Here is a 25,625-nt window from a genome sequence, read left to right on the forward strand (position 1 = left end):
AGAATAGTATTAAACAAGACATCTTGATTTTTTTAAAAAATAAGAGTTTGCATTATTTGCTTTGAAGGGCAGTAGATGGTTTCTCAATCACCTAAACAACAAACTTGGTGACCAAAGAAGGTAAGATGTCTCTCTGAGCATTATTTTATTGACTAGTTGTATTCTGAAAATGTCTAATATGTTAAAAGGACAGTTGAGGATCTGTTTTATTTTAGCACAGAAGATAGATATATTATTTTTTGAGCACTACTGTCCACTGAGTAGAAAACTAGGAAGATCAGATCTTGTTGGCCTAGTCATTTACTTGAGTGTGCATAAACATTATCTCTATCAGTTTTTAGCGTATTTATTTGCAATTTGGGATATTTTTAACACTATATCCTTTGGAAAGTCTATAGATTTTATAAAGAGCAGTTTCTTACAGACTTGAGGTCACTGGGGATAGGCATATTATGGAAGTTGTCATTGATGAGAGACAATATTTGCTGAATTCACTCCTTTTGAGGGGGGGAATCTTGCCAAGTAACTGAGCTAAGATTGAGTACTAGTAAGCCTAGCTTACAGACTGCCAGATGGAGAGTTGAAATCTACCCACCGTAGATCTCTATTTGCAAGTTGAAACCCCTTACCATACACTGTACAAGGAAACTTAGTGGCAGTCCCTGATTATAAATGCTTGTTGCAGAACATCTGTAAGTGTCTTTAAACTCCATTCATATTTTTTAATTGTGAGGTATTTTGCAGGGTCTGTTCGTTTCCGTGTATTGCTGCTTTTGCTGATGGGCATGAGGTATGTTTTTCTCTTGGAGGTTGTGAGAGTGATATAGAATGAACCCATACTGACCCTAACCCATAGTTAGACCAGACTCCTGCTTTGATAACTCAAGGTGGCTTTTTTAAAAAATATTTTTTATTTTAAAGATGTGGTGTACAATTCAGGGTTAGGTATATAAATGTTCATTATGCAGGTACCCTTGTTGGTGAGGTGTGGCCTCTCTGCCTTGGCAGTTTCCCACTACTGTGAATTCCACCACCACCCCCCACCCCGACCCCTACAGTTTCCCACTACTGCCAATCCCTTTCTTATTGTATTACCAGAATTGTTCAAGGTACTCTTATGAGTGAGAACATGTGATTCTCAGTTCTTTGTTTCTGTGAAAGATCTAAGTCCGTCCAGGTTGCTGTGAAGTTCATTATTTTGTCCTTCTTTATGGTTGCGTAATATTTCATCGTGTGTATGCCCACTACATTTTTTTAAATCCAGTTCTCTTTCGATGGGCAGCATGGTTGGTTCCATGTTTTTGCTATTGTGAACAATGCTGCAGTAAACATATGTGTGCAGGTATCTTTTTCATAGAATGATTTGAGTTCCTCTGGGTATGTTCCCAGTAGGGGGATTGCAAGGTCGTATGGAAGGTCAATTTTTAGATCTTTTAGGAATTGCCACACTGTTTTCCACAGAGGCTATACTAGTTTACACTCCCACCAACAGTGTAGAAGTGTCCCCTTTCTCTCATATCCTCTCCAGCATCTGTTGGTTTCTGAGTTATTGATGACAGCCATCCTGACTGGAGTTAGGTGGTCTCTCAGTGTGGTTTTAATTTGAATTTCTTTGATGACTAGTGCGGCTGAGCATTTTTCCATGTATTTGCTGGCTGCTCATATGTCTTCTTTTGAGAAGTGTCTGTTCATATATTTTGCTCACTTTGTTATGGGGCTGTTTGTGTTTTTCTTTTTGGCATGTTTGAATTCCTTGTGGATCCTAGATGTTAGGCCTTCTTTTCAACTCATTCTTTGGTTTCTAGAGGAACAAGTTTATTCATGTAAAAGGGTCCCAACCTACAGCATCCCAGTTTCAGGCCAAACTCGTTAGAGCTCTTAAAACCTTGGCTTGGCTAGGTTTTCTGGACCTTGTCTTTAGAAATGTCTTCATTCACCATTTCTTTGTTTTGGATTCTGAGTGTCCTTCTTAGCCTCTGTAAGCTGAGTCATTACTATACTGAAAGTTTCTTCTCTCTAGAACTGACTTTGGTAGACTAATACCTGTGTTTAAATTCTAATTTTCCTCTGGTTGTCTAAGAATTCTGTTCTCTGCTTGGTTCTTCTTTCTAGGACTCACAAATTTCCATTTGCTCCAATAAGGGCCCTTACACTAACCCTTATACTGGCTTTCAGTAACATGCATTGTGAGTTGAAGCCTTCATTCAACTTTATAACTATTAAAGAGCAGGCATGTGAAAGGAAAAGGAAAGATGTCTAAGAAATACCACTTACCAAAAAATCAAATTGTAGACTAGTAAGTCTAGTGTTTACTCCATTGTTGGGGATTAATATGTACCTCTTCACATATACCTCTTAATTTATGTCTAGAAAATGTCTGGGAGAAAACAAAGGCATTGTTAATGGTGCTTTTGGGAAGGTGCCTATGAGAAGTTGAGGGCAGAGGAGGAGATGTTTACAGTTGTTATAAACATGTGCTTTTCTTACAATAATCAATCAAAATGAAGATAGCTTGAAATCCTCAAGTCTTACCTCTACTCTGATGGTTGGTAAATTAGATGGTAAATCACTTAAGTTTGGTCACAGTATCTCCTTCTCTAGAAGTTTTCATCCAGATGGAGTGTGGAGTGCAGATTGTTACTGCTTTTTTTCTTGACATAGAACTGTTTTCTCCATGATTCTCACTAGAAAATAATTATGCAGCTAGTCATCTGTCATCTGGCACATTTGAATTCTTTTTAAACATGCTAAGGATAGTGGGATTTGAAGGGGGAGAGGGAAAATGACTTCATTATATAAAACTGAAATCCTTTTCTTGTTTTGCACAAACAAGTTAGGCAATAATTAAGAGGGGTCCTATAGTGTTAGGATAGTGCTGTTTCAGGGAAAGCACAAGTTCTGTTCTTAATGAAATAATTTTTATCTGACCTTTTTATATGACTTTATGCATATAATTCATGCCAAATTATCTCTTACAGATGAGAAAACCAGCAGATGAAAAACTAGAGAAATTTTGGATTGACTTCAATGTAGGAAGTCAGAGTGTAACTTTTTATATAGACAATGAAGAGGTACTGTTTGATTCCTGATTAGACCTAAGAAGTACTTAGAGATCTTTCATATGTAAATATGTATCCTGAGCTCATCGTTTTCATGTATTTATTTTCCCAAGAGTGCTCTGTGGGACTCAGTGAGACTTGTGAAGGAAGCAGTGATGAAGTTCAGCATAACAGGTAAGATGATTTTTTTTTTTTTTTTTGAGTTGGAGTCTCACTCTGTCGCCCAGACAGGAGTGCAGTGGCTGCTCCCAGCGACCGCAACCTCGAATTGCTGGGCTCTGACGATCCTTCCCCCTCAGCCTTCCAAGTAACTGGAATTACAGGCATGCACTACCATGCCCGGCTGATTTTTTGATTTATTGTAAGATGATTTTAAACCATCCCACAGGGCAACCCCTTCGGGTCCCCTCCCACTTTGGGAGCTTTTCTGTTCTTTCAATAAATCCTTCTTTAAAAAAAAAAAAAACACTCCACATATAGTTCTGAGCATTGTTTGCAGTATATATTTAGTTAACACTAGGGAATATTTTGATCATGCCTTGAGGTAGGGGGAAGGCTGTAATACTAGTGGAAGGTGCACTGATATACGCTGATAACTCCTTTGCCTTTTGTCTTTAGGGTTTAATTACTAACTTAGTTTTCTAATTGTAAACATGATTATAGTTCCTCCAAAAATCAAAACTAGAACTACTATAGGAGTCAGCAATTGTACTTCTGGGTATAGACCTCAAAGAATTGAAAGGAGGATCTCAAAGAGATATTTGTGCACCTAGATTCATAGCAGCATTATTCGCAAGGCCAGCAAGTCAAAATAGCCCAAATGTCTACTGAGGGATGAATGGATAAGGAAGATGTGGCATACACATGCAGTGGAATATTATTCACCTTTAAAAAGGAAGAAAAGAGGACAGGGGTGGGATTGGCAGTAGTGGAAACTGCCGGGGGGGAGGCATACCTCATCAACAAGGGTAGCTGCATAGTGGACATTTGTATACCTAACCCTGAATTGTACCCCACATATTTAAAATAAAAAAAATTTTTTTAAATAAGGAAAGAATTCAAAGAACCACTTGTGCACAAACAATGCTGAAATTAATTTACAAAACTAGATGCAAAACTAGACAAGTGTGTACCACAGACACAATAATTTGCATTTCTATAGCCAAGAATTATTTGTGTTAACTATTAGTTTTCCACAATTTACAGAGTTGTGAAATAGCTCAAAGACAATGAAAACTACAAATAACCCAGAAGGATATGGTAGACAGACACCTTTGGACAATTATAAAATCTTTCATAATTTTCCCATGTAGTTTCTTTTAAGTGTCTGTGAGAATTTGTTTCAGTGGCCAAGAATTTTGAGTTTTTCTTGTGGGGATTATTAGAAAAAGAAGGGAATCTAAGATAGGGAGTAAATTAGGAAGAAAAGCAAGTGGTAGAGGAGGACAGATTTATCATGAAGCTCTGGGAGAATGAAGGAAAGATGAAGAAAATTTAATGTGTGAGATGATTGGGCGTTGAGAGAACTCAGATAGATGGGAGTTGGGAGCTAGTAATTGGGCAGTCACAGAAGTGGAAAGACAGTCTACGTTGAGTTGGAGGTGTCTCCTATCTGGAATAAAGGAAAGGACTTAAAACATCTCACTAGAAGTATATATTAAATATAATAATGACTATAAGTGAAGAGCAACTTAATTTATGTAGTGATTACCTGTTACTATTACATAATTTAGGATATATAAGATGTAACTGATATTTATCTATATAAATGTAAATATTAATTTTTTTTTATATTTTAAGGATGTAGGGTACAATTCAGGCGTTAGGTATAAAAGTAGACATTGTACAGGTAAAGTTTGGGCCTCCCTTTTGTCCCAATTTTGCCTGGTTTGAGATCAGGTACCCTTATTGATGTGTCTCCCCACTCTCTTCCTGGCTGTATCCTACTACTGCCAATCCCTTTCTTATAGTATTAATGGTAAATATTCAGGGTCCACTTATGAGTAATAACATGTGGTACTCTGTTCTCTGTTTCTCTGATAGATCAGTGAGTATTATTGACTCTAAAAATTCATCTAAGTTGTTGTGAAGTCCACGTTTGTCCTTCATTATGGCTGCATAATATTCCATTGTGTATATGCACCACATTTTTTTTTTTTTTAGTCCAGTCCAGTTTCACTGGGCAGAATGGTTGGTTTCACGTTTTTGCTGTTGTGAACAGTACTGCAATAAACATGCATGTACAGGCATCTTTTTTGTAGAATGATTTGAGGTATTCCGGGTATATTCCCAGAAGGGGGTTACTGGGTCACATGGAAGGTCAGTTTCTAGTTCTTGTAGAAACTGCCACACTGTTTTCCGTAGAAGCTGAGCTAGTTTGCATTCCTACCAGCAGTGTAAAAGTGTCCCTTTTCTCCGCATCCTCACCAGCATCTGTTGTTTGTTTTATTAATGAGAACCATTCTTACTGGGATTTGGTGGTATCTCAATGTGGTTTTGATTTGCATTTCTCTGATGATTAGTGAGGCTGAGCACTGTTTCATGTGTCTGTTGGTTGGCCATATATCTTCTTTTGGAGAAGTGCTATTCATGTCTTTTGCCTACTCTTTAATGATGCTGTTTGTTTTTTTCCTTTTCGGCATGTTTTAGTTCTTTGTAGATTCTAGATGTTAGGCCTTTGTCAGATACGTAGTTGGCAAATATTTTTTCCTGTTCTGTAGGCTGTCTTCTTGCTCTCTTATTGGTTTCTTTTGCTTTGCAAAAAAAAAAACTTTTCAGTTATTTTATAAGTACTTCCATGGACACTGTTACTAGTGCTTATAACTTTTCCTATTTCAATTTTCTCAACTCTAAACTTTGCTACTATAGTGGTTTTCAGGAACCAATTTGCCAAAGTTAATATTTTATTACTTCACGAGTATATCACATTTCTATGAGACTTTATGATTCACAAAATACCTCAGAGGATAAGCGGCACCTACTTCTAGTAAGTGGATATCCAGTTCAGCATGGAAGTAGGTGTTATTACTTCCATGTTTATTGCCAAGAATAGTAAAGATTGTCTGGTAAACTCTACAAGTAAGACTTTTGTATCATAGCCCTCTGGCTAAGGAGTTGGCAATGTAATTGTTGGAAGTGAGTACTGACCTCTGACCTTTTTTTGTCTCTCTTGCCAAGTTCCTAACTAAGGGACCTGGGGTGTTAGGCTCTACAAAGTCTCATCAAACACTTTTTTTATTAACCCTATATAATGTGGTCTATTTCCAACCTGACTCTGGCATAACATCCCATATCAGACAAATAAATCAAAAATATTTTATGGGCAACTCCTTTGGGTGCCCTCCCACTGTGGGTGCTTTTCTGTCCTCTTAATAAATCCTGCTTTCTAAAAAAAGAAAATACACACACACACACATATATAGACCCATGCAAAGTCATACTTGGGTAAATTTGCATCTGTATAGGATTCCCTTCCCATGGATCTCCAAAGGAACTAGACATTTGCCATCTATTTTCTCTCAGGGCTGTCACCTATGAGGCTTCATCTACATATCAAGAAACTTAACTTCCTCAAATCACCCCTTATCCCAACCTAATGTTTCCTTTACTGATTTCAAATTCCTTAGACAGACTAAATCTTGGAATCTTCCCATGACCTGTAAGCCCTGCTTAGAGATGTCCTGCCTTCCTGGGCCAAACCAATGTTAATCTCACATGTATTGATTTATGGTTTTTTATAACGTCTGTCTTCCTAAGATGTGATTTAGCCACCTGTGCATATGTTCTCAGGACCCCTTGGGACAGTGCCATGGGCCTGGGTCACTCACATTTGGCTCAGAATAAACCTTAGATATTTTACAAAGTTTGGCATCTTTCATCAACAGAAGATTGATGTATAGCCCTCAGGATATTTCTTCTGAAGCTTATAAGTTTGCATTGATCCTCACAGCCCACCTAGCTAGTACCTTTTTCAGATATTTTTTAGCATTACTTTTGTTACAGGGTTTTACAGGCTTTCCTTGCATTCATGAGTAAATATCCAATAAGATCAGCATTTGAGGGTGATCCCTGAACTTTACTCTAGACCAATGCTATCTTATAGAAATAAAATGTGAGCCATGTATTTAAATTTCCTAGTAGTCACATTATATTGTAAAAGTAGATTAATTTAATAATATATTTTATTTAACCCAACCCAATATATCCAAATATTAACATGTAAGCAGTATAAAAATTAGATACTTTACATTCTCCTTTTTTGCACTGAGTCTTCACAATCTGATACATATTTTACACATGGCTACTGGTACTAGCCATGTCTCAAGTACTCTACAATATTGCCCAGTACAGATTCAGACCTGTGTATGATTCACTTTTTTGTTGTTGTTGTTCTCGTCAGTTTGTGGTCATTAGTTTTACCTGTTCTTTCATGGACTTTGCTGCCTTTCTTTTCTGCTGCTTTCAGCTTTTACCTTGTACTTACTGTGGCTTATTCTTGGACTCTTTATGAGTTTGATCTAAGCTATTTTCTAAACCAACTGCTATTTGTTGGGAAAGGGCTGGGGGACCTCGAGGAAGATATTGCCTGACACACGGACTTCTCTCTAGAGTGCTTCCATTTCTCCTCTTCAAGTGGAGTCCATTGAAATGGCAAGAGATTATTCTATTTTGCATATTGGGAACAGTGAATTTTATTTTAAAAAAATATATTCTAAAGATGTGGGGTACAATTCAGAATTAGGTATACAAGTGGACATGGTATAGGTAAAGTTTGGGCCTCCCTTTGGTCTCCACTTTGTCTGGTTTGAGATCAGGTACCCTTATTGATGTTGTGTTCCTCACCCCCACCCTGGCAGTATCCCACTACTGCCAATCCCTTTCTTATAGTGTTATGGTAAATGTTCAGGGTCTGTTTATAAGTGAGAATGCATGGTGCTCCATTCTTTGTTTCTGTGATAGATTCCTGAGTATTACTCTAAATCCATCCAATTTGCTGCCAAGTCCATATGTTGGTCCTTCTTTATGACTGTGTAATATTCCATTGTGTATATGTACCACATTTTAAAAAATCCAGTCCAGCTTCAGTGCACAGCAAGGTTGGTTTCATGTTTTTGCTATTGTGAATAATGCTGCAGTAAACATACATGTGCAGGCATCTTTTTTGTAGAATGATTTGAGTTCCTCCAGGTATATTTCCAGTAGGGGGATTGCTGGGTCATATGGAAGGTCAATTTCTAGTTCTTTCAGAAATCACCACACTGTTTTCCATAGAGGTTGAACAGGTTTGCATTCCCACCAACAGTGTAGAGGCAGGGAACAGTGAATTTTATTTTATATTTTAGAATAAAGATTCCAAAGAGAAAGAGAGAGTGAATATTGTGCTTAGTGTACTTGAAAATAAAATACTTGTTGCAAATGATAGCTTTGTGTAAACAAATGCAATTTAAAAAACAGAATTGCAGAAGATAAAACTATCTCCATTTCTTTGCTAAGGTAAGCTACTTTCTACCTTTGCAAGATCAGTCGCTTAATCATTTAATGTGTGTGTAAATAATACATGTATGCACACCTAATTAAAATAATTTCAAAGTAATTTTATTTGATATGATTTCAACTTATTATAGAAAATCAGGATAGTGGACAAATATCCCAGTGCAGTTATTTAAAACTATAAAGTCTTAAAATAAAACTTTTCAGTATGTTGATACACATTAATATACTGTATTTTTTGTTAGAAACAGAGAAGATCAAGATATTTATTGTTTACCTGAAGAAGCCTATTATTATCAGCAACAAGGAAGTGATGACCATAGAAATCCATTTTGATTTGCAGTTCAACATATCAGAAGCTTCCATTCAAACTTTAGGAGAAGACAAAGAGGTAGCAGGTTTCATCCTTCTTGATTATTTGAGAATATTTTGGTATGTTTCATGACTTTTAAATTTTCTTGTTGTGTTACGATATGAATATTTTATCAACCAGAAATCCTGGTCTTTTGAATGCTATGTAAAAAGAGTTGAGAATTCTGGATTCTAATTCTAGTTCTTCCCTTTTGTGTCATTGTCTTGACAATGTAGGACACAAATTTTTTATTTATTGTGAAGCGTTGAAAGGTTTTCTAGGATGACCACCTTGTCACATTCTTCCTGGAGTCCTGAGGATACCCACTGTGGGCGTCTTGGTGCTTTCTTCTCTCTCAACTCCTTTGAATCTAGGAAATAAGGTTTCTTAGGAAGTTTTTCCATAGTTGTATCTACTGGTCTTGTGAAAATTGTCTGCCACTCTATGGATTGCTGTGGCCTCTGACTAATGTTTGTTATTTATTTACAAAAGCAAGAAACCTTTCTCTATCACAGATGGTAGACAGGGCAATGAAATTTGTGACAAGAAGACAAAAAATACTGTGGTAATGGCCAGTGGGAAGTTGAATTAAGAAGTCAAAGGCCCTCTTTTTTCTGAGGGAGGAAGTCTTGGAACAGCTTCCTTTTGGTTTGAGTTATATATATGTGAAGTAAAAGTGTATGTAGTAAAGTGCCCTACAAATGTAATTTCCAAAAACTCATCATATTTTAATGATGTGAGGATGGTGAAGGTGAAGATGAGAAACAAAGGAGAATCAATCACTAAAAAAAAAGCCTCCATCATATTGCGTATGAATTATCGTGACATGATTGGTTTGCCTTTACTCACAAGAACATTAAACTCATATATCATTCCACACTTTACAAAATGAATAAGATGTTTTGTGTGGGTTAATTTGGGTTTGCATGTGGTGAAGCTATAGTTCCTAGAATATGAGGGCATTAGATTGCAGAATCCAGCAGAAGGGGTTGGACTGCAGAACCCTATAGTTGGGCTCTCACTGAAGACTCATCCCGAGAAAGGAGTGAGGCAGGGATTAGAAATTACTAAGGGAGTTGGATTGGGCTAGGAGAAAGTAGAAGCTTGGAAGACGCCAGGAAAGAATGACTGACAGCAGGAAACTAACCAGCCAGAGCTGGTCCTGGAGACAGGAGGAGTGTAGAGAAGCCAAAACCAACAGCATAATCCTTCAAGAGAGGACAAAATGATAAATTAGACTAACTTCTAATTTATCAGTGTGCTGTGTTCTGAGCTTTATGTCTTCCTTCAAGAAAAAAAATTTTTGAAAATTATTTCTTAAAAGTTACACGACTTTTGGCTTGCATTTCAGATGTTACCTGACCTGCTGAAAATGTCCTCAGAATTTTTTAGTAAGTCTGAGAAAGAAGACACTGAGATTCCTAGTAGCCATGAAAGAGTGCCAGGTATGTTTACCAGACCACAGGTTCTTAGGCTCCCATGCAATACATATTGACATGAGGTCAAGCAGATTCCCCAATAAGGCTTTACTGGGGTTTATGCTCAAGCATGAGGAAGACAGCTCAAGAGGAAGAGTTCTCCAGTTGACTCCCAAAGGGGGCTATCCGGGTCTTTTATTAGATAAGGGAAGGGTTTAACATCACAGAGAGGCATGCTAGCAGAATTAAGGAGGGGTTCTAGATGCCAATCATAGTGTAGATACACCCTTCTTCATATGTCACATGTATAAAAAAGTGGCTTTTAAGCCTTACCGAGGGTGGGGATTTTAGTATTATAATGAGGCAAGGGGTTAGGATTGGTCGTTTTTTTGGACTTGTGTGCATACAGGTAGAGAGGTTAATTCTTTCTGAGTAAAATTTGTGGCACAATGTTGCTTATCTTGGTTTCTTTAGATAACTTGCAAGGTCTTGTGGTTCGTGGGTATGTATGGAGAGATATGTTAATGGTCTGGGGGCTTGAGTCACTTCTCTGTTCTGTCTCAGTTATATTGGGAAATAACAAAATTCCAACTCTGAATTTCCTATAAAAGCAATGATGAGACCTTAGTTGGAAGAGGTGACTAAAGATCTGTGGTCATAAAAGAGTGATGACTAATCCTGACCTTTTTTTCTCTTATCCAAATCTCTAACTAAGAGGCTTGGGGAGTCACTGCCTGATAAGGACTCACCAGACCAAGTTTTATTACCCTGTATCCTAAAGTTTGTTTTCCAGCCTGACTCTGGCATAACACCAACAAATAAAGAAGGAAATCAAAGTATTTTATGGGACTCCCAGACTCTAGAAGCCTTGTAAGACATTTATCTATCTTCTCTAAGTCAGCCACACATAGGACTTCATCTACATATCAACAAACCTGGAGTTTTCTACCTCCTCAACAAAACATCTGTCTATTGTATGACTAGTTGAAGTGTCAGGGGCAAATGAATTTACCAGAACAATTGTGAATTAAATGTATGTTGCAAGGGAGCAACGGGAAGTACAGCAGAAGGGAGGCTGTCTGTGAAGAGGTAGGGCTGGAAGGAAATTTTATAGGGTTGGCTGTGGAAGACTGTTATGTGAGGTCTGGAGAGGTAAGTTGCCTATGTGTTGTTTGAGGGGTCTGTAAAATGGTTGATTGATTGTGGTGATCAGTTCCTTAAGGTAGGGTTAATTTACAACAATGGTTAACTGTTTTTCATAACGTTTACGGCAATCAGCTAAAAGTTAGTTTGCAATAATGATTTATAAGTCAGTAAGCTTTTATGACTGTTACTGTGGTTGTAAGTTCCTTGTAAATTTCACCCTGAAGCCCCTTTCCTTAGTATAATTATCCAATTGTTGATGCCAATTGTTGATGCTCATATTTTTCTGCAATTTCTTTTACTGCTTTCCCAAATTTCTTAGATGGGAACTACCAATTAACAATCAAGAAAATCTTTGAATCCACCTATGATCTGCAAATCCCCTCTTGAAAGTGTCCCTCCTTCCTAGACCAAACCAATGAAAATACTACATGTATTGATTTATGGTTTCTTATAACTTTTGCCTTCCTGAAATGAATACAGTAAGTCCCCTACATATGAATGAGTTTCATTCTGAGATCATGTTTGGACGTTCAGTTTGTTTGTAAGTCTAGCAAAGTTATCCTAGGTACCCAACTAACACAATCAACTATATAATACCAGCTACACTGTTTTTATGCTTGCTTCCAGACGTTGTGGGTTTGAAATATAGATATTGTACTACTGTACTCTATACAACACTGTACAGTAACATACACAAAAGCACAACCACTTGTAGAGGATGCACACATGTGACAATGTACACCAGACACATGAACTAGTGTGACTGGATATTGAAAGTTTGCAACTTGAAGGTTTGTATGTAGGAGACTTACTATATTATCAAACCACCATTCAATCATCATGGGCACACAACCTCAGGACCTCCTGAGGATGGATGTTTCTGGGCTTAAGTCCTCAAGTTTGGTTCTGAATAAACCATCTTATTTTGCAGAGTTTGGCATCTTTTCATCAAAAGAGTAAGTATCTGATTGTACCTTTGGAAAGAGAAGAGCGGCTATATATAATCTTTCCATACCTGATAAAGTCTCTCTTATAGGTCAACTAAAAGTGACAAAGGGAAACAAATGATGGAGGTGGCAGGAACTGGGAGGAAAAGCAACCTTTCTGAATGTGTACATGCTACCTGTACCTAGTGCAGAATAAGCTATAACTCCACATTGAGGAATTTTCAATTTCACAGACATGTAAAGCTGAAGTAACTAAAAAGTAGACACATCAGTATTAATCTCTTAAACATGTGTATTGGTAACCAGCTGCACAAAATCTGTAATTTGATACGTCTTTAGAGACTGAGTCAGGACATCTTTTACCTTGCTTTTCCCAGAAGATAATATTTTAAATTTCCAAAAATCATTCCTGAAGGGAACTGCTTGTACCATTCCTTGCCCTGATGTGCTCATGTGCATAAGTGTAGCATTTTCAGCCTCTTAACTACACATTCCCAATCAAGTTTATTAAAAATATGATTTATGTAATTTGATATTTGTAGAGTTGTGCCTGCCATTAATGGAAAAATGTGTGTCGATACTTAGATATTTATCGATATGACACTGTGGTTAAAAAACCCATTTGTGCATGTGTTTCTTACAAGGCGCACTTGAAACCAGTGAGCTCCACACTTCTCTTCACTTTCATGGTGTGTAAAATGCAACTAGCTTATGCAACTTAAAGATTGGGTTCAGTTTTACTTATGACTGACATCTTGGCGTCTAGGCAGCTTTGTCTCTTGTTTTTTAAAATAAGTAAAAGTTTGGGAGCTTGAGAATGGAAAAATCTGTAAAATTCATTTTGTCAAAATAAAAGATTCACACTAGAAAAAAAAAAGAGCATCTTTTTTACCCACAAAGCTGGTCCTGCACTAGAATATGTATTTCTTTTGAGTTATGCCTCAAGACACTTTTCCCCAGTGACCATAGATGTCCAATTTGAGACTTGAGGCAGGATCTAATTACCAACTCTCACCAAAGGATAGTGAGATACCAGAGGTGGGCTTCCCATGAAGAGTGATGACTTACTATATACAGTTATACTTGTTGTATACATTTCAAGAAGGCAAAAGTTACAAGAAACCATAAATCGATACCTGTGGTCTTTTCATTGGTTTGATTGAGGAAGGAGGGACATTAATACAATTCAGGGAGAGAAGAATTGTGAGTAAAATAATAATATGTGGAAGGTATACGTTGATTTGACTCCAAAAGGCAATCTTGAAGAAGGGACTTACAAGTCATAGGGGGTTTTAGGGATTCTTTAGTTGACTATTGGTTGAGAGAGTTAAGCTACTGTCTAAAGACTTGAAATCAGTAAAAAGAAATGTCAGAGTTAAGATATGGGTGTTGCGCGAAGATCCAGGTTCTTGTTATATAAATGAAGCCTCAGAGGCGGCAGCCCTCAGGGAGCGCTCTCTTCAGACTTTAAAGGTGTCACGTTCTGAGTTAGTCTCTCCTAGATGCAGAAAAGGCCTAGAAGGAAAAGGGCTGGTTGTATCAGTGAGGATTCTCTCCAGTTGCGAATTTTACCCACAAAAGATAGCTTTGCTGGACCATTTCAACATGTGGGCCCCGTGGCAGACTTGTCAAATATTTTGGGTAAAATATTTTTATTTCCTTCTGGGTCTATTATCTATCATGTGATGCTATGCCAGGGTCAGGTTGGAAAGTAAGTCATGCCATATTGGGTTAATAAAAACCTGTCTAAGGAGATTTTTATCCTTGTAGGGTGTGACTCCCTAGGCCCCTTTGGTAGGAATTTACACAAGAGAAGAAACAGTCAGTGTTAGGGTACGGCAGGGACAGGGTGAGGGTGGAGAGGCACAGGGTGATGCTCAGCACTGCCCGAGCTGGCAGGCCAGAGGTGTGTGCTCGGGAACCCAGAGATCTCAGTAAATTGCAAAGAACTGCGATACACAGAGGTGAGAGAAGAAAAGATTTATTTAAGAAAAGTTCACCCCCCACAGACAGGGAGTGGGCCTACACTCTAGGTGAGTGTGGCGTCGAACTCCCCCCGCCCCCAGTCCTGACTTAAATCCTTCTCTTGGTTGGAGATGTTGCATGTGACTGCTGTGACTTCCTTATCAACCACCTGTGGATGTCTTGGAGAACCTGTGGCACAGAGACCCATTAATGTCCATCCACGTGATCACAGCCCCTAGAGAAAGGCATGACAAGGATTCTAATTCTCCTGCATCTTCCCAAAAGACATTCCTTAGACCTAATGGAAGGTGTACCTCCCCTTATCTCCTACGCATTCCCAGTGGGTAGCTTCGGGGGATCCTTGGCTTCCCTGTAGGAAGCGCCCAATCTTCTGGAAGATCGAATCCCCACCTGATTTCCCTCTGAGTGCTTATAACTTTTGTAATTACAAGTTTCATGACTTTTACAGTCCTTGTCCCATGCATGATGTCTTAAGCCTTGTAAATTTACTTTACTCTAGGCATGCTTGATTGCCACTATGAGATACCTCTGATACCTGGAAGTCTGTTTCTGAAAAGACAAAGTCCGTAAGGTTAATTATACGTAAAGTGTGCATTTCTCCAAAAGCATAGCTTCTACTTTCTCATCATTGTGTCAGGGTTTAAGAACAAGATGAAAAATGGCTTCCCACTCTCGGTCTGTCCTTTCAGTCAGTTTAGTCCTCATATCATAGACGCGACTTGAGTGGTATATTTAAATGTTTACTTGACAAGCTTAACATCTTTTGCTTAATTTTTATCATTAGAAGTTACTTCGAAACATGAGTATTCTTCAGATGTACATGAACCACCAGTTAAAATTCTGTCTCCTAAATTAAATGACAAATCTAGGTAAGTGATTTTCAAAACTAATAAATATGTAGATTGTTATTAATGTCAGTGCTACAAGTCAGCCATCTAGATTTCCCCCTTTCCTGCATCTGGTCATCCTACTCACCCTTCCCACACCCCCCCCCCCACTAAGGAGAGAGTATTGTGTGAAGTTTTCTGTAGAACAATTTTAGCAGTGCTGGCAAGTTCTCCTGACCACAGACCTCTACCATTATACCTTCAGAGTTATCTCTGACAACGTATTTTTTCTGCAGTAAAATACTGACTTTGAAATTGGAAAACGCAATTTTCTTTCTATATACTAACAATCAGAAGTTGAAGTAAAAGCAATACCATTTATAACAGTATTAAAGATATGACATACTAAGGGATTAATTTGACAAAAGATTTGTAAGTCCTCCTCCCTCACTCTTCCCCTCTGAAAACCACAGAACATTGTTGGGAGAAATTAAAGAAGACCTAGGTATAAGGAAACAGACATGAGAGAGGACCTCCTGATAAAAAGTGGGATTGTCTTTTGGAGGGTGGGCCCCTTCTAGGACAGGCTTTCATTACTAGGTAAGTGTTCTAGGAACCCATTGGTATCAGTGTACCAGCTAGTGGTGTTGTGAGAGGCTGCATTCGGCTTTAGCAAAAAAGAATTTTTCCTGGAGAGTCGATGCATTTGCCCATTTAATGATGAGTGATTTACGAGCACACCTGCCTACACCATGTTGAGTGTTCAGCAGTTTTTGACCCCAAAATGGCATGACTCCCATGCCCTACCCTCCCTATTCTCCTGATCTTGCCCCAGGTGACTTTTATTTGTTTCCTGGATGAAAAACTTTGTTTTGCCAATGTAAGGGGTGAAACAAAATAAACGGTAGAAGCACTAAAAGCTGTCAAAATCGATGAGTTCAAAAACTGTTTTGAGTAGTGGGAAACATCTCAATAGGTGGATTGCATCAAACGGAGAGTACTTCAAAGATGACTGAAGTTTAAACATGTAAAAAAAATACAAAATATTTTCTAAATAAATTCCAGGCCTTTGGGGTCCTATTACTGTACTCTTAGCATAGAAAATTAAATATTAAAGTGACAATTCTTTCCAAATGGATCAGTGAATTTAATACAATTCCCAATTCAAATCTCAGCAGGCTTTTTTTTTTTTTAAAAGAAATTGGCGAGCTATTTCTAAATTTTATGTGGAAATTTAAAAGACCTGCACAAGCCAAAACATATTTCAGAAAGAAACAAAGTGATAGGATTTACACACTCCCTGCTTTTAAGATATACTATGAAGCTACCTTAATCAAGAGAGTGTGATATAAAGACAGATAAATAAATAAAACAGACTAGGAAGTCCAGAAATAGACTTACATATATATAGACAACTGGTCATGACAAAAATGCAAGAACAATTCAGTGGAGAAAGAACAGGCTTTTCAACAAACAGTGCTAGGACAGTTGAATATCCATATATAAGAAAATAAATGACCTTTGATCCTTACTTTCCAACCGTATAGAAGATCAACTAAAAGTGGATCATAGACATACATGTAAAACCTACTTGAAAGAAAACATTAAAAAAATCTTTGTGACCTTGGATTAGGCAAATATTTTTTAGATTGGGCACCATAAGCACAGTTCATAAAAGAACAATTGTTAAATTGACTTCCTCAAAATAAGAATGTGTGTTCTTTGAAAATCACTATTAGGAGATGAAAGAATGAGTCACACCTTTGTAGAAAATATTTGCAAGTCATATGTCTGATAAAATACTTTTATCCAAAAGATATTAAGAACTCTCAAGATTCAATAATATAAATACAACTAAAAAAAATAGGAAAAGATTTAGACATCTTAGTTGTGGGAAGTAACCAGATGGCCAGAGTCATGGGCAGTGAAAGAATTTACTGAAGCCAGATTTAAGTAGAAAGAGATGCTTTATTGCTCACACCATACGGGAGATGGTGGCAGGACAGAAATAAAGGAGTTGTCTGAGCTGAGCCAGCAGTTTGAGGTTGTTTTGTTGGGAGCTGGCCTCTCTTTGGTTAGGGTAAGGGTTCCTGCCATGTATCAGGGTTCCTGCCATGCAAATGAGGCAGTTCTGATTGGTTGATGTTCAAATTAGATTGTAGCAGGTCATTGATCAGTTGGAAGTTAACACAAGGTGACTCTTGTATAAAGTGGTTTCCACAGCTACTTCCCCCGGGAAGATACCCAGATGGCAGATAAGCACACAAAAAGTTGCTTAGCATTATTAGTTATTAGGAAAATGTAAATTATAACTATAATGAGATGAACTACACATCTATTAGAATGATTAAAATTAGAAAACTGTACCAAGCTTTGAAAATGTGGGACATCTGGAACTTTTATACACTGCTGGTAGTTTTTTAAGATGTTATACATGTATCAGCTATATGAATTCAGGAAAAATAATATACGTCCACACAAAGGAATGTGTACAGATGCTTATAGTGGCTTTCTTTATATAATAGCTCTAAACTGGAAACATCCCAAATGTCCACTGATAGCTGAATGAATAAACAAATTTTGGTATAGCCATACAATGGGATACCATACAGAAATAAGAAAGAACAGATGAATCTCCAAATTATGTCCAGTGAAAGTCAGATAAAAAATACATATTGTATGAAAACATTTATAGAAAACTCTAGAATATGAATAGAATGTGGAATTCTAGAAAACTATAGAGACAAAGATCAGCCGCTGCCTAGAAATGATAATGCATTAGCGTTTCTGTTTTTATTGTGGTAAGAACACAACATGAGCTTTACTTTTAATAAATTAAGTGCACAATACAGTATTGGAAACTATAGGCACAATTTTGTGTGTTGTACAGCAGCTCTCTAGAATGTATTCATCTTGTATAACTGAAATTTTATACCAATTGAATAGCAGCTCCCCATTTTCCCTTCTTCCCAGCCTCTGGCAACTGCCAACCTACTCTCTGTTTCTGAGTCTATTTTAGATACCTCACATACGTGTAATCATGCAGAATTTGTCCATGTGTGTTTTGAGATTGGGTCTCGCTGTGTTCCCCAGACAGGTCTTGAACTCTTGACCTCAAGCAGTCCACCTGCCTCCCCCTCCCATATTTGTCCTTTTATGATGAGCTGATCTCACTTAACATGATGTCCTTCCTCCAAGTTCATCCTTGTCATGTGTGGTCGAATTTTCTTCCTTCTTAAGATTGAATGGTATTCCATTGTGTATATGTGCTGCACTGTCTTTATCCACTCATTCATTCAGGGGCATTTAAGTTGTTTTTTATCTTGGCTATTGGGAATAATATTGCAGTAAACATGGAACTGCAGACATCCTCTCAACATACTGATTTCAGTTCCTTTGGATGTACCCAGAACTGGGATTGCTAGATCATATAGTAGTTCTATTTTTAATTTTTTGAGGAACCACTTAACTGTTTTGTGTGTGTGTGTGTGTGTGTGTGTGTGTGTGTGTGTGTGTGTGTGTGTGTGGTGGCTGTTATTGAGATGAGCTCTCACCATGTTGCCTAGGATAGTCTTGAACTCTTGGGCTCAAGCAATCCTCTCACCTTGGCCTCCCAAATTGCTGGGATTACAGGCATGTGCCACCATTCCCAGCCTGAATTGTTGGGTTTTTTTTTTTTTATAGCACCTGGCACTATTTTATGTTCCCACCCCCAGTGTACAAGAGTTCCAGAGACTCCACATCCTTGCCAACACGTGTCATCTTTGCTTTTTTGACACTAGCACACCATATATCTGATAAGAGATTAATATTCAGAAGTATATAAGGAATTCCTACAATCTAGTAATAAAGGTCTGATTTTAAAAATGGGCGAAAGACATTTCTCCAGAGAAGACCTACAAATGGCCAACAGGTGTATGGAAAGATACTCAACATCACTAATCATCATGAAAAACATTTGTTTAAGGCCCACACAGGTGATTCTATGCTGTATAAACTCTTTGCCCTTGCTGTCTGGTTACTTGCTGATTTCACTCTGCATTTTCTTTGTATACCTAAGGCAAGGGGCTCAACAAAAACTTGTTGTATTTTAAATAAACTGTTGTTGTCTGCCAGAGAATCTGTGGTGATAGTTCATAAGATGGTAAGTTTGTCTGCAGAATGGGATACTTCCCATGCCCTGGGATCATGATCAGACAAAGGACATAACAAGAAAAAGGGAAGAAGGAGGGTGATGGTTGTACCAGTTCCATTAACTTGATGTGTTTTGTTTCAGGGTAGATTCTGCTTTCAGCGGTGACAGAAAGCAAAGAATGAGTGTATCGGTAATAATCTTTATTATTTTAAGGCAATACTTCCCAATTTCAGTTATTTACATAGCCACTCCAAAATGTGTCATAACTCTATTCTTTATTTATATTTTTTCTTAATTGCCTTAAATGTATTTTTATTTTTTATTTTTATTTTTATTTTTTGAGTTAGAGTCTCACTCTGTCGCCCAGGCTGGAGTGCAGTAGGCTGCTCCTGGCCACCGCAGCCTCGACCTGCTGGGCTCCGGCGATTCTTCTGCCTCAGCCTTCCAAGTAGCCAGAATTACAGGCATGCGCTACCACGCCTGGCTGATTTTTTGATTTATTGTAGAGATGAGGTCTCACTGCCCAGGCGGGTCTCGAACCCGCGGGCTCAGGCAATCCACTCACCTCAGCCTCCCAAAGGCGTGGGATTACAGGCTGAGCCACTGAGCCCGGCTCAGACCTCTTTAAAGAACTGAAATATTTTCCTCTGAGTCAGTGTTGTTCAGTGACACGGTTTTGTGCCAGATGACCCCTCTAGTGTGCCACCACTGGTGGGCTTTCACTTTGGGAAGCATAGTGCTTAAGTTCATAGTGTATTTTTTTTTAAACTATCATGAACAATGAAATGTTTTTCTAAAATTGAAATCATGAGCGTCAAATAAGTTTAGGCTTTTTCTGGCTTTCTCCTAGCAATAGTTCTCACACTCTACTGCCCAAACTTTGAATTAGTATCACCTGGGGAACTGGAGGAACTACTGAAGTCTGGGTTCCTTCCCCAGACATTCTGACTTCATTGATCCAGGGTGGTGCCCAGGCATTGGGAGTTTGTTTTTTAAAGCCCCTTCCTGGTGATTATAATATGCAGCCAATTTAGGAACTACCACTCTAGATACTTTTGCTTTTACAAATAACTTTCAACACCTTTTGTTTTGAAACTAAGAAATAGTTGCTAGGATAAAGAAACTAGGAAAAAATTGCTGTGTGGCTTTTTAATTGGATGCGTTAGATGAAGTGACACTTGCTCTTTGCAAGACGCTGGACTGGAGAACTCTGGAACAAATGTGGGGTTTCCTCAACAAAAGGCAAAGGCAAATAGGCTTTGCTCACAAAATTTCTTTTAGAAATTTCTTTCTGCAATCAAGTGTCTAACATTCAATAACTGGATAAAGAAAATGTGCTATATATATATGTAATATATATATTATATATAATATATATATAATACACACACACACACACAGTAGAATACTATTTAGCCTTTAGAATGAAGGGAATTCTGTCATTTGCAACAACATGGGTGAGCCTGGAGGGCATTAGGTGGAAACCCATCACAGAATGACAAATACTGCATGATCTCACTTATATGTGGAGTCTAAAAAAGTCAAACTCATAGAAGCAGAGGGTAGAATGGTGGTTATTGGAGTGATGGTGGGGATTTGGGAAGATGGCCAAAGTGCACAAAATGTCAGATAGAAAGAATATATTTAAAAGATCTGTTGTATATCATGGTGAGTATCGTTAATAACGATATATTGTATACTTAAATTGCTGTAGAGTATTTAACTGTTCTTACCGGAGAAACAGTTTAGGAGGCAATGCATATGTTAACTACTTGATTTATTTTTTCTGCAAGCATATATATTTAACTACTTGATTTATTTTTTCTGCAAGCATATATATTTCAAATACAGGTTGGATACCATAAATATATAGTTTTTACCTATCAATTAAAAAATGAAATTACCTTTTCTACAAAGTGTTGAACTGCTAAACATCTTAAAAGAGGAATAATTGCATCTTCAAAAAATGAATTCATTTGAAAACAAGATAGCTAACCATCACCCACCTTAGATGTTATGGGTCATACAGTCATAAACAAGGGAAACATCGGTTCAGCCCTAACCTAGTGAGGGACTTGGCGGCTGATTCTGCATTTTGCCATACCAGGCAGAGGCTCTGTCCTCTGGCTGATATGTTGCCTTGTCTGAGAACATTATGTGAGGTACTGTCACCATTTAAATGTGATGCATTTAAGAATTTTCCCTAGCCTGAAATGTGCATGGGTTGTCAGCAGCTGAATGGGGGAGCACCTGGTGAGGCTGGTGGTTTGGGAACTGGGCCCCTTGGAGTTGCCCAACAGAACTCAACTAGAGTGTGATTATTTGTTGAATCAAGACAAGCTTCATATCGAAACCAAGCATAAACATTTGTTCACCACAGCATTTATAACAACGCAAAAACAGAAAAAGATTTAAAGTACATAAGTGTCAAAGTACAGCTGACTAATCCATCAGAAAGATTAAGCTTGTCCTAAATTTCTAGCATTTTATAATCCAGGCTAATTTCAAAATGTTTAAAGATTTAAACACAAATAACCCACACTCTCTTGTTTGGTTTTAGTTCTTAAGTGTAGAGAAGCATGAATTTGCAGAAAATATTTTTAAACTTTCTTTTGTCATTTGAGTTAGTATTCTGAAGTTGTATAATGTCCAGGTACATCAGTTTCTGAACAGCTATCTAGCATCTCTTCAGGTACAAACATTTGATTAGAGAGAATTTTGTCTTCCTTTACAAGAATAGCTTGGTTTAGAGTTGACAAATGGAATAATCCTTCTTTTCTTCTCTCTCTTTCCTTACTTTTTGCCTTTTTATTATGTAAGAGAACGCTGTCTTCTAGCAATTACTACCTTTTTGTCTAACATTGTAGTAACATGTTTAACTGAACACAAAAGACATTAAACACCCCCTTAAAAGTTCTCATTTATCATCTGTGTTTGTAAAAGTTCAGTTACAGGACACATCTCTTCTCTGAGAGCAATCAAGATTCAAGTTCTAGTACCAGTGGATTGTCTTGGACCAGTAACCAAAAAAGGAAATCCCTGAAATCATATTCTAATAGAAAAAAGACAAGAACTAGAAGTAGGATGAGAAGTGAGTTTGGCCTATGTCTTCTTTTGAGTCACTTTTCAAATCAGCAGGTATTTATTTTTCTGTATGTGATGGGAGAGAGTACCCTTACAAAATGTGATCATGGGACCCTCTTTTTCTGATGGAATACATTGGAAAGGCAAAATATATGTACATAAAACAGAAGAATATGGGTTTAAACAATTATTAAATATGAGCTATGAATAAATGGCGTTCAGATGAGAAGAATCTGGCATGAGCTGGAATCATCAGGAAATCTTCATGATAGAGGTGGGTGGGATTGAAGCTAACTCTTGGAAAAAGGAATAGGATTTAAAGAGATGTATTTTTTTTTTTTTGAGTTGGAATCTCATTCCATCGCCCAAGCTGTAGTGCAGTGGCATGCTCACGGTCACTCCAGCTTCAACCTGCCGGCTCAGGTGGTCCTGCTGCCTCAGCCTTCCAAGCAACCAGAACTACAGGCATGCGCTACCATGCCTGGCTAATATTTTTTTGACTTATTGTAGAGATGAGGTCTCATCAAGTTGTCCAGGCTGTTCTCGAAACCATGGGCTCAGGCAATCTCCTCACCTTGGCCTCCCAAAGTGCTGGGATTATAGGCTTGAGCCATTGTGCCCGGCTGAGAAAAGTACTTTTAGGTAAAACTTTAGGACAAAACAAAGATGTGAGGGTGATATGCAGGGACGAGATCTGGAACAGATAATTCTGGGTGGTTAGGATCAAGATTGAATAATTAGAAAGCAATTTTAAGAGTGGACATTTGAGCAAGCTTTAGGAAGTGGGAATTTTTTCTAGCATTGGCATATTGGGAGAAGTGAATTTCTGTATGTCTTGTAAGTAACCAGATCCATTGTATACTTGTTTTTTTTTTTTTTTCATTTTTAGCCTTGCCACTTTTTTCTTTCAGCAGTGGCAGTGACCATGAGAAAGACCAAGTAAGTAAATTTCATTTGGGCTGCTGTGTGTCCTATGAGCTAAACTGCATTCATTTCTTAAAGAATCCTTTGGGAGTATGAGAATAACCAATCACTGAGTTACTGGTATGTGACTCACCGCCGAAAGAAACTGCAAGGACTTCTCAACGCTTAATATGAATCTTGGGTGAAGATTTAGGATCTTTTTTCATTGTTTACAGATGTTGCTGAAGGATTTTTTCTTTTAATGAATAATACTAAAATCTGGGCTATTCTGATTTTCCACAAACCTATGCTTTTCAAATTTACATTTTAAAGTAAATTTGATGGTTTAATTCTTCTTAGTTTTCAGTTTGTTGATATGTCACTTCTAAAGCTTTTAATGATCATTTAAATATTAATTTTGCAATTAATATTTATTGAGGCTTATATATTGAATAAGTCTTCAGTGTTTCTTACTTTCCCTTCACTTATTTTTGTTTTATATCAAAGTAGTTAAGAATAGGAACAACAGTGTTTGCACCAGTTTAAAGTCAAATGTTGTCTCTTATTAACTCAATTATCTTTCTTAGCAATTGGTTTCTGTTTCTTGTGAAATGAGATATATATAGAATATAGAGTATAGTACCAAGTACATAAGAATTTTATAAGGGGCAGCTGCTGTGATTCTCAGGGTGTCCTCCTGCCTGTGCAGAAAGTCAGTGCAATTAGGGCACCAATCACAGCTCCATCTACCTTCTCCCGTCAGGCTGGGGCATGTTGCCCTCTGAATCGAAAGGACTCTCATATTTTGTAATGACAGAGCTGGGTTAAATTTACGAGCCAGAGTAAGTACTTAACTATTCATTAAATAGTTCAACCTGAAACTGAGTAATCAGTTACAAATGGGCCAAGAGGACAGTTTGTAGTAAATACAGCTTTTGTTTTAAATAAGCATCAAAGAAATATCACAGCTTTGCAAATTCATGAATTTTTAAGCTGTGCAACTAGCAAGAAGTCTATGCTGATTTTTAGTGAGGGCTTTGCTGATTTTGTACAAATACTGGTATTCAGAATACACTTTTCTGTGAATAAGTGAATAATTTAAAGCAGAGACTGGCAAACTTTTTCTGTAAAGGGCCTGATAGTAAATATTTTTAGGCTTTGTGAACCACCAAGTCTCTGTGGTGAGTATTCAACTCTACCTTTGTAGCCAGAAAGCAGCCACAGACAATATGGAAACAAATGGGTGTGCTGTGTTCCAATAAAACTTTATTTACAAGAGTAGGCAAAGAGTTGCAGTTTGCTGACTCTTGATTTAGAACAGTGGTTAGTGGTCATCAGAATAAATAGGATGGCTTGGTAAAACACAGATTGCTGGATTTTATCCCTAGAATTTTTTATTTTTATTTTTTGAGTTGGAGTCTCACTCGGTCACCCAGACTGGAGTGCAGTGGCCGCTTCTAGCCACCACAGCCTTGCCTGCTGGGCTCCAGCGATCCTTCCGCCGCAGCCTTACGAGTAGCTGGAATTACAGGCATGCGCTACCACGCCTACCAGCTGATTTTTTGATTTATTGTAGAGATGAGGTCTCGCTGCCCAGGCGAGTCTCGAACCCGCGGGCTCAGGCAATCCATTCACCTCAGCCTCCCAAAGGCGCGGGATTACAGGCTGAGCCACCAAGCCCGGCTTCCTAGAGTTTTTTAATTGAGCAAGACATAGGTGGGGCTTGAGAATTTGCACTGTATCAAGTTCCCAGGTGTCAACGACACTCTAGTCTGGACCACACTTTGAAAACCAGTGACAGTTATCAATTGAAATATCTAATGCTCTGATTCTGGGATCTTACGATCTGAACATTTGTTTTCAAATGGAGTAAATCTAATACCTAAGCTTTGTAAAAGGATATTGAAAACATCTCAGAATTTTTGGTAACTTGTTTTGAATGGTTATGAATGTTAACATTTTTAAAAGATACTATGTTTTAGGCTAAACTTCTGTCACCATTACAGAAAGACATGTCCAGGCAAAATAACATTACTACACCTCCAAAAATCCCTGAAAAAAAATTCCAAGGTAGTTCTGCCTTTTTAACTCCTGAAGATTCTGCCCAGAAAACAGGTATATGATTTTCTAATGATTTATATAGACAAAAATTATATTTTGGGAAAGGTAGTTTGAAGTAGTACATTTTTCTTTTAATATCTGTTGAAGAAAGTGAGAAGGTAAGATGGGTCTTCCCTTTAATGTCTCTATTAACAAAAGATAGGAGGATATTGTATTT

General features: G+C 37.7%; 1 protein-coding gene across 1 annotated transcript in view; it reads left to right on the forward strand.

Moving 5' to 3' along the window:
• SYCP2L (synaptonemal complex protein 2 like) overlaps nt 1-25,625 on the forward strand; it is a gene marked incomplete at its 3' end in the record, with an annotated part of 48,355 nt that overhangs the window by 17,544 nt on the left and 5,186 nt on the right. The window contains exons 10-20 of the mRNA XM_008061009.1: nt 68-120; nt 745-790; nt 2,979-3,071; nt 3,173-3,233; nt 8,795-8,940; nt 10,253-10,346; nt 15,183-15,267; nt 19,502-19,550; nt 22,304-22,451; nt 23,334-23,383; nt 25,330-25,462. Coding sequence (XP_008059200.1) covers nt 68-120; nt 745-790; nt 2,979-3,071; nt 3,173-3,233; nt 8,795-8,940; nt 10,253-10,346; nt 15,183-15,267; nt 19,502-19,550; nt 22,304-22,451; nt 23,334-23,383; nt 25,330-25,462 — 958 coding nt within the window. The remainder of the gene's footprint in view (nt 1-67; nt 121-744; nt 791-2,978; nt 3,072-3,172; nt 3,234-8,794; nt 8,941-10,252; nt 10,347-15,182; nt 15,268-19,501; nt 19,551-22,303; nt 22,452-23,333; nt 23,384-25,329; nt 25,463-25,625) is intronic.

The sequence above is a fragment of the Carlito syrichta genome, unplaced genomic scaffold (assembly GCF_000164805.1).
Source record: "Carlito syrichta isolate Samal-C Ts95f unplaced genomic scaffold, Tarsius_syrichta-2.0.1 Scaffold304855, whole genome shotgun sequence".
In the NCBI taxonomy this organism is placed as follows: domain Eukaryota; kingdom Metazoa; phylum Chordata; class Mammalia; order Primates; family Tarsiidae; genus Carlito; species Carlito syrichta.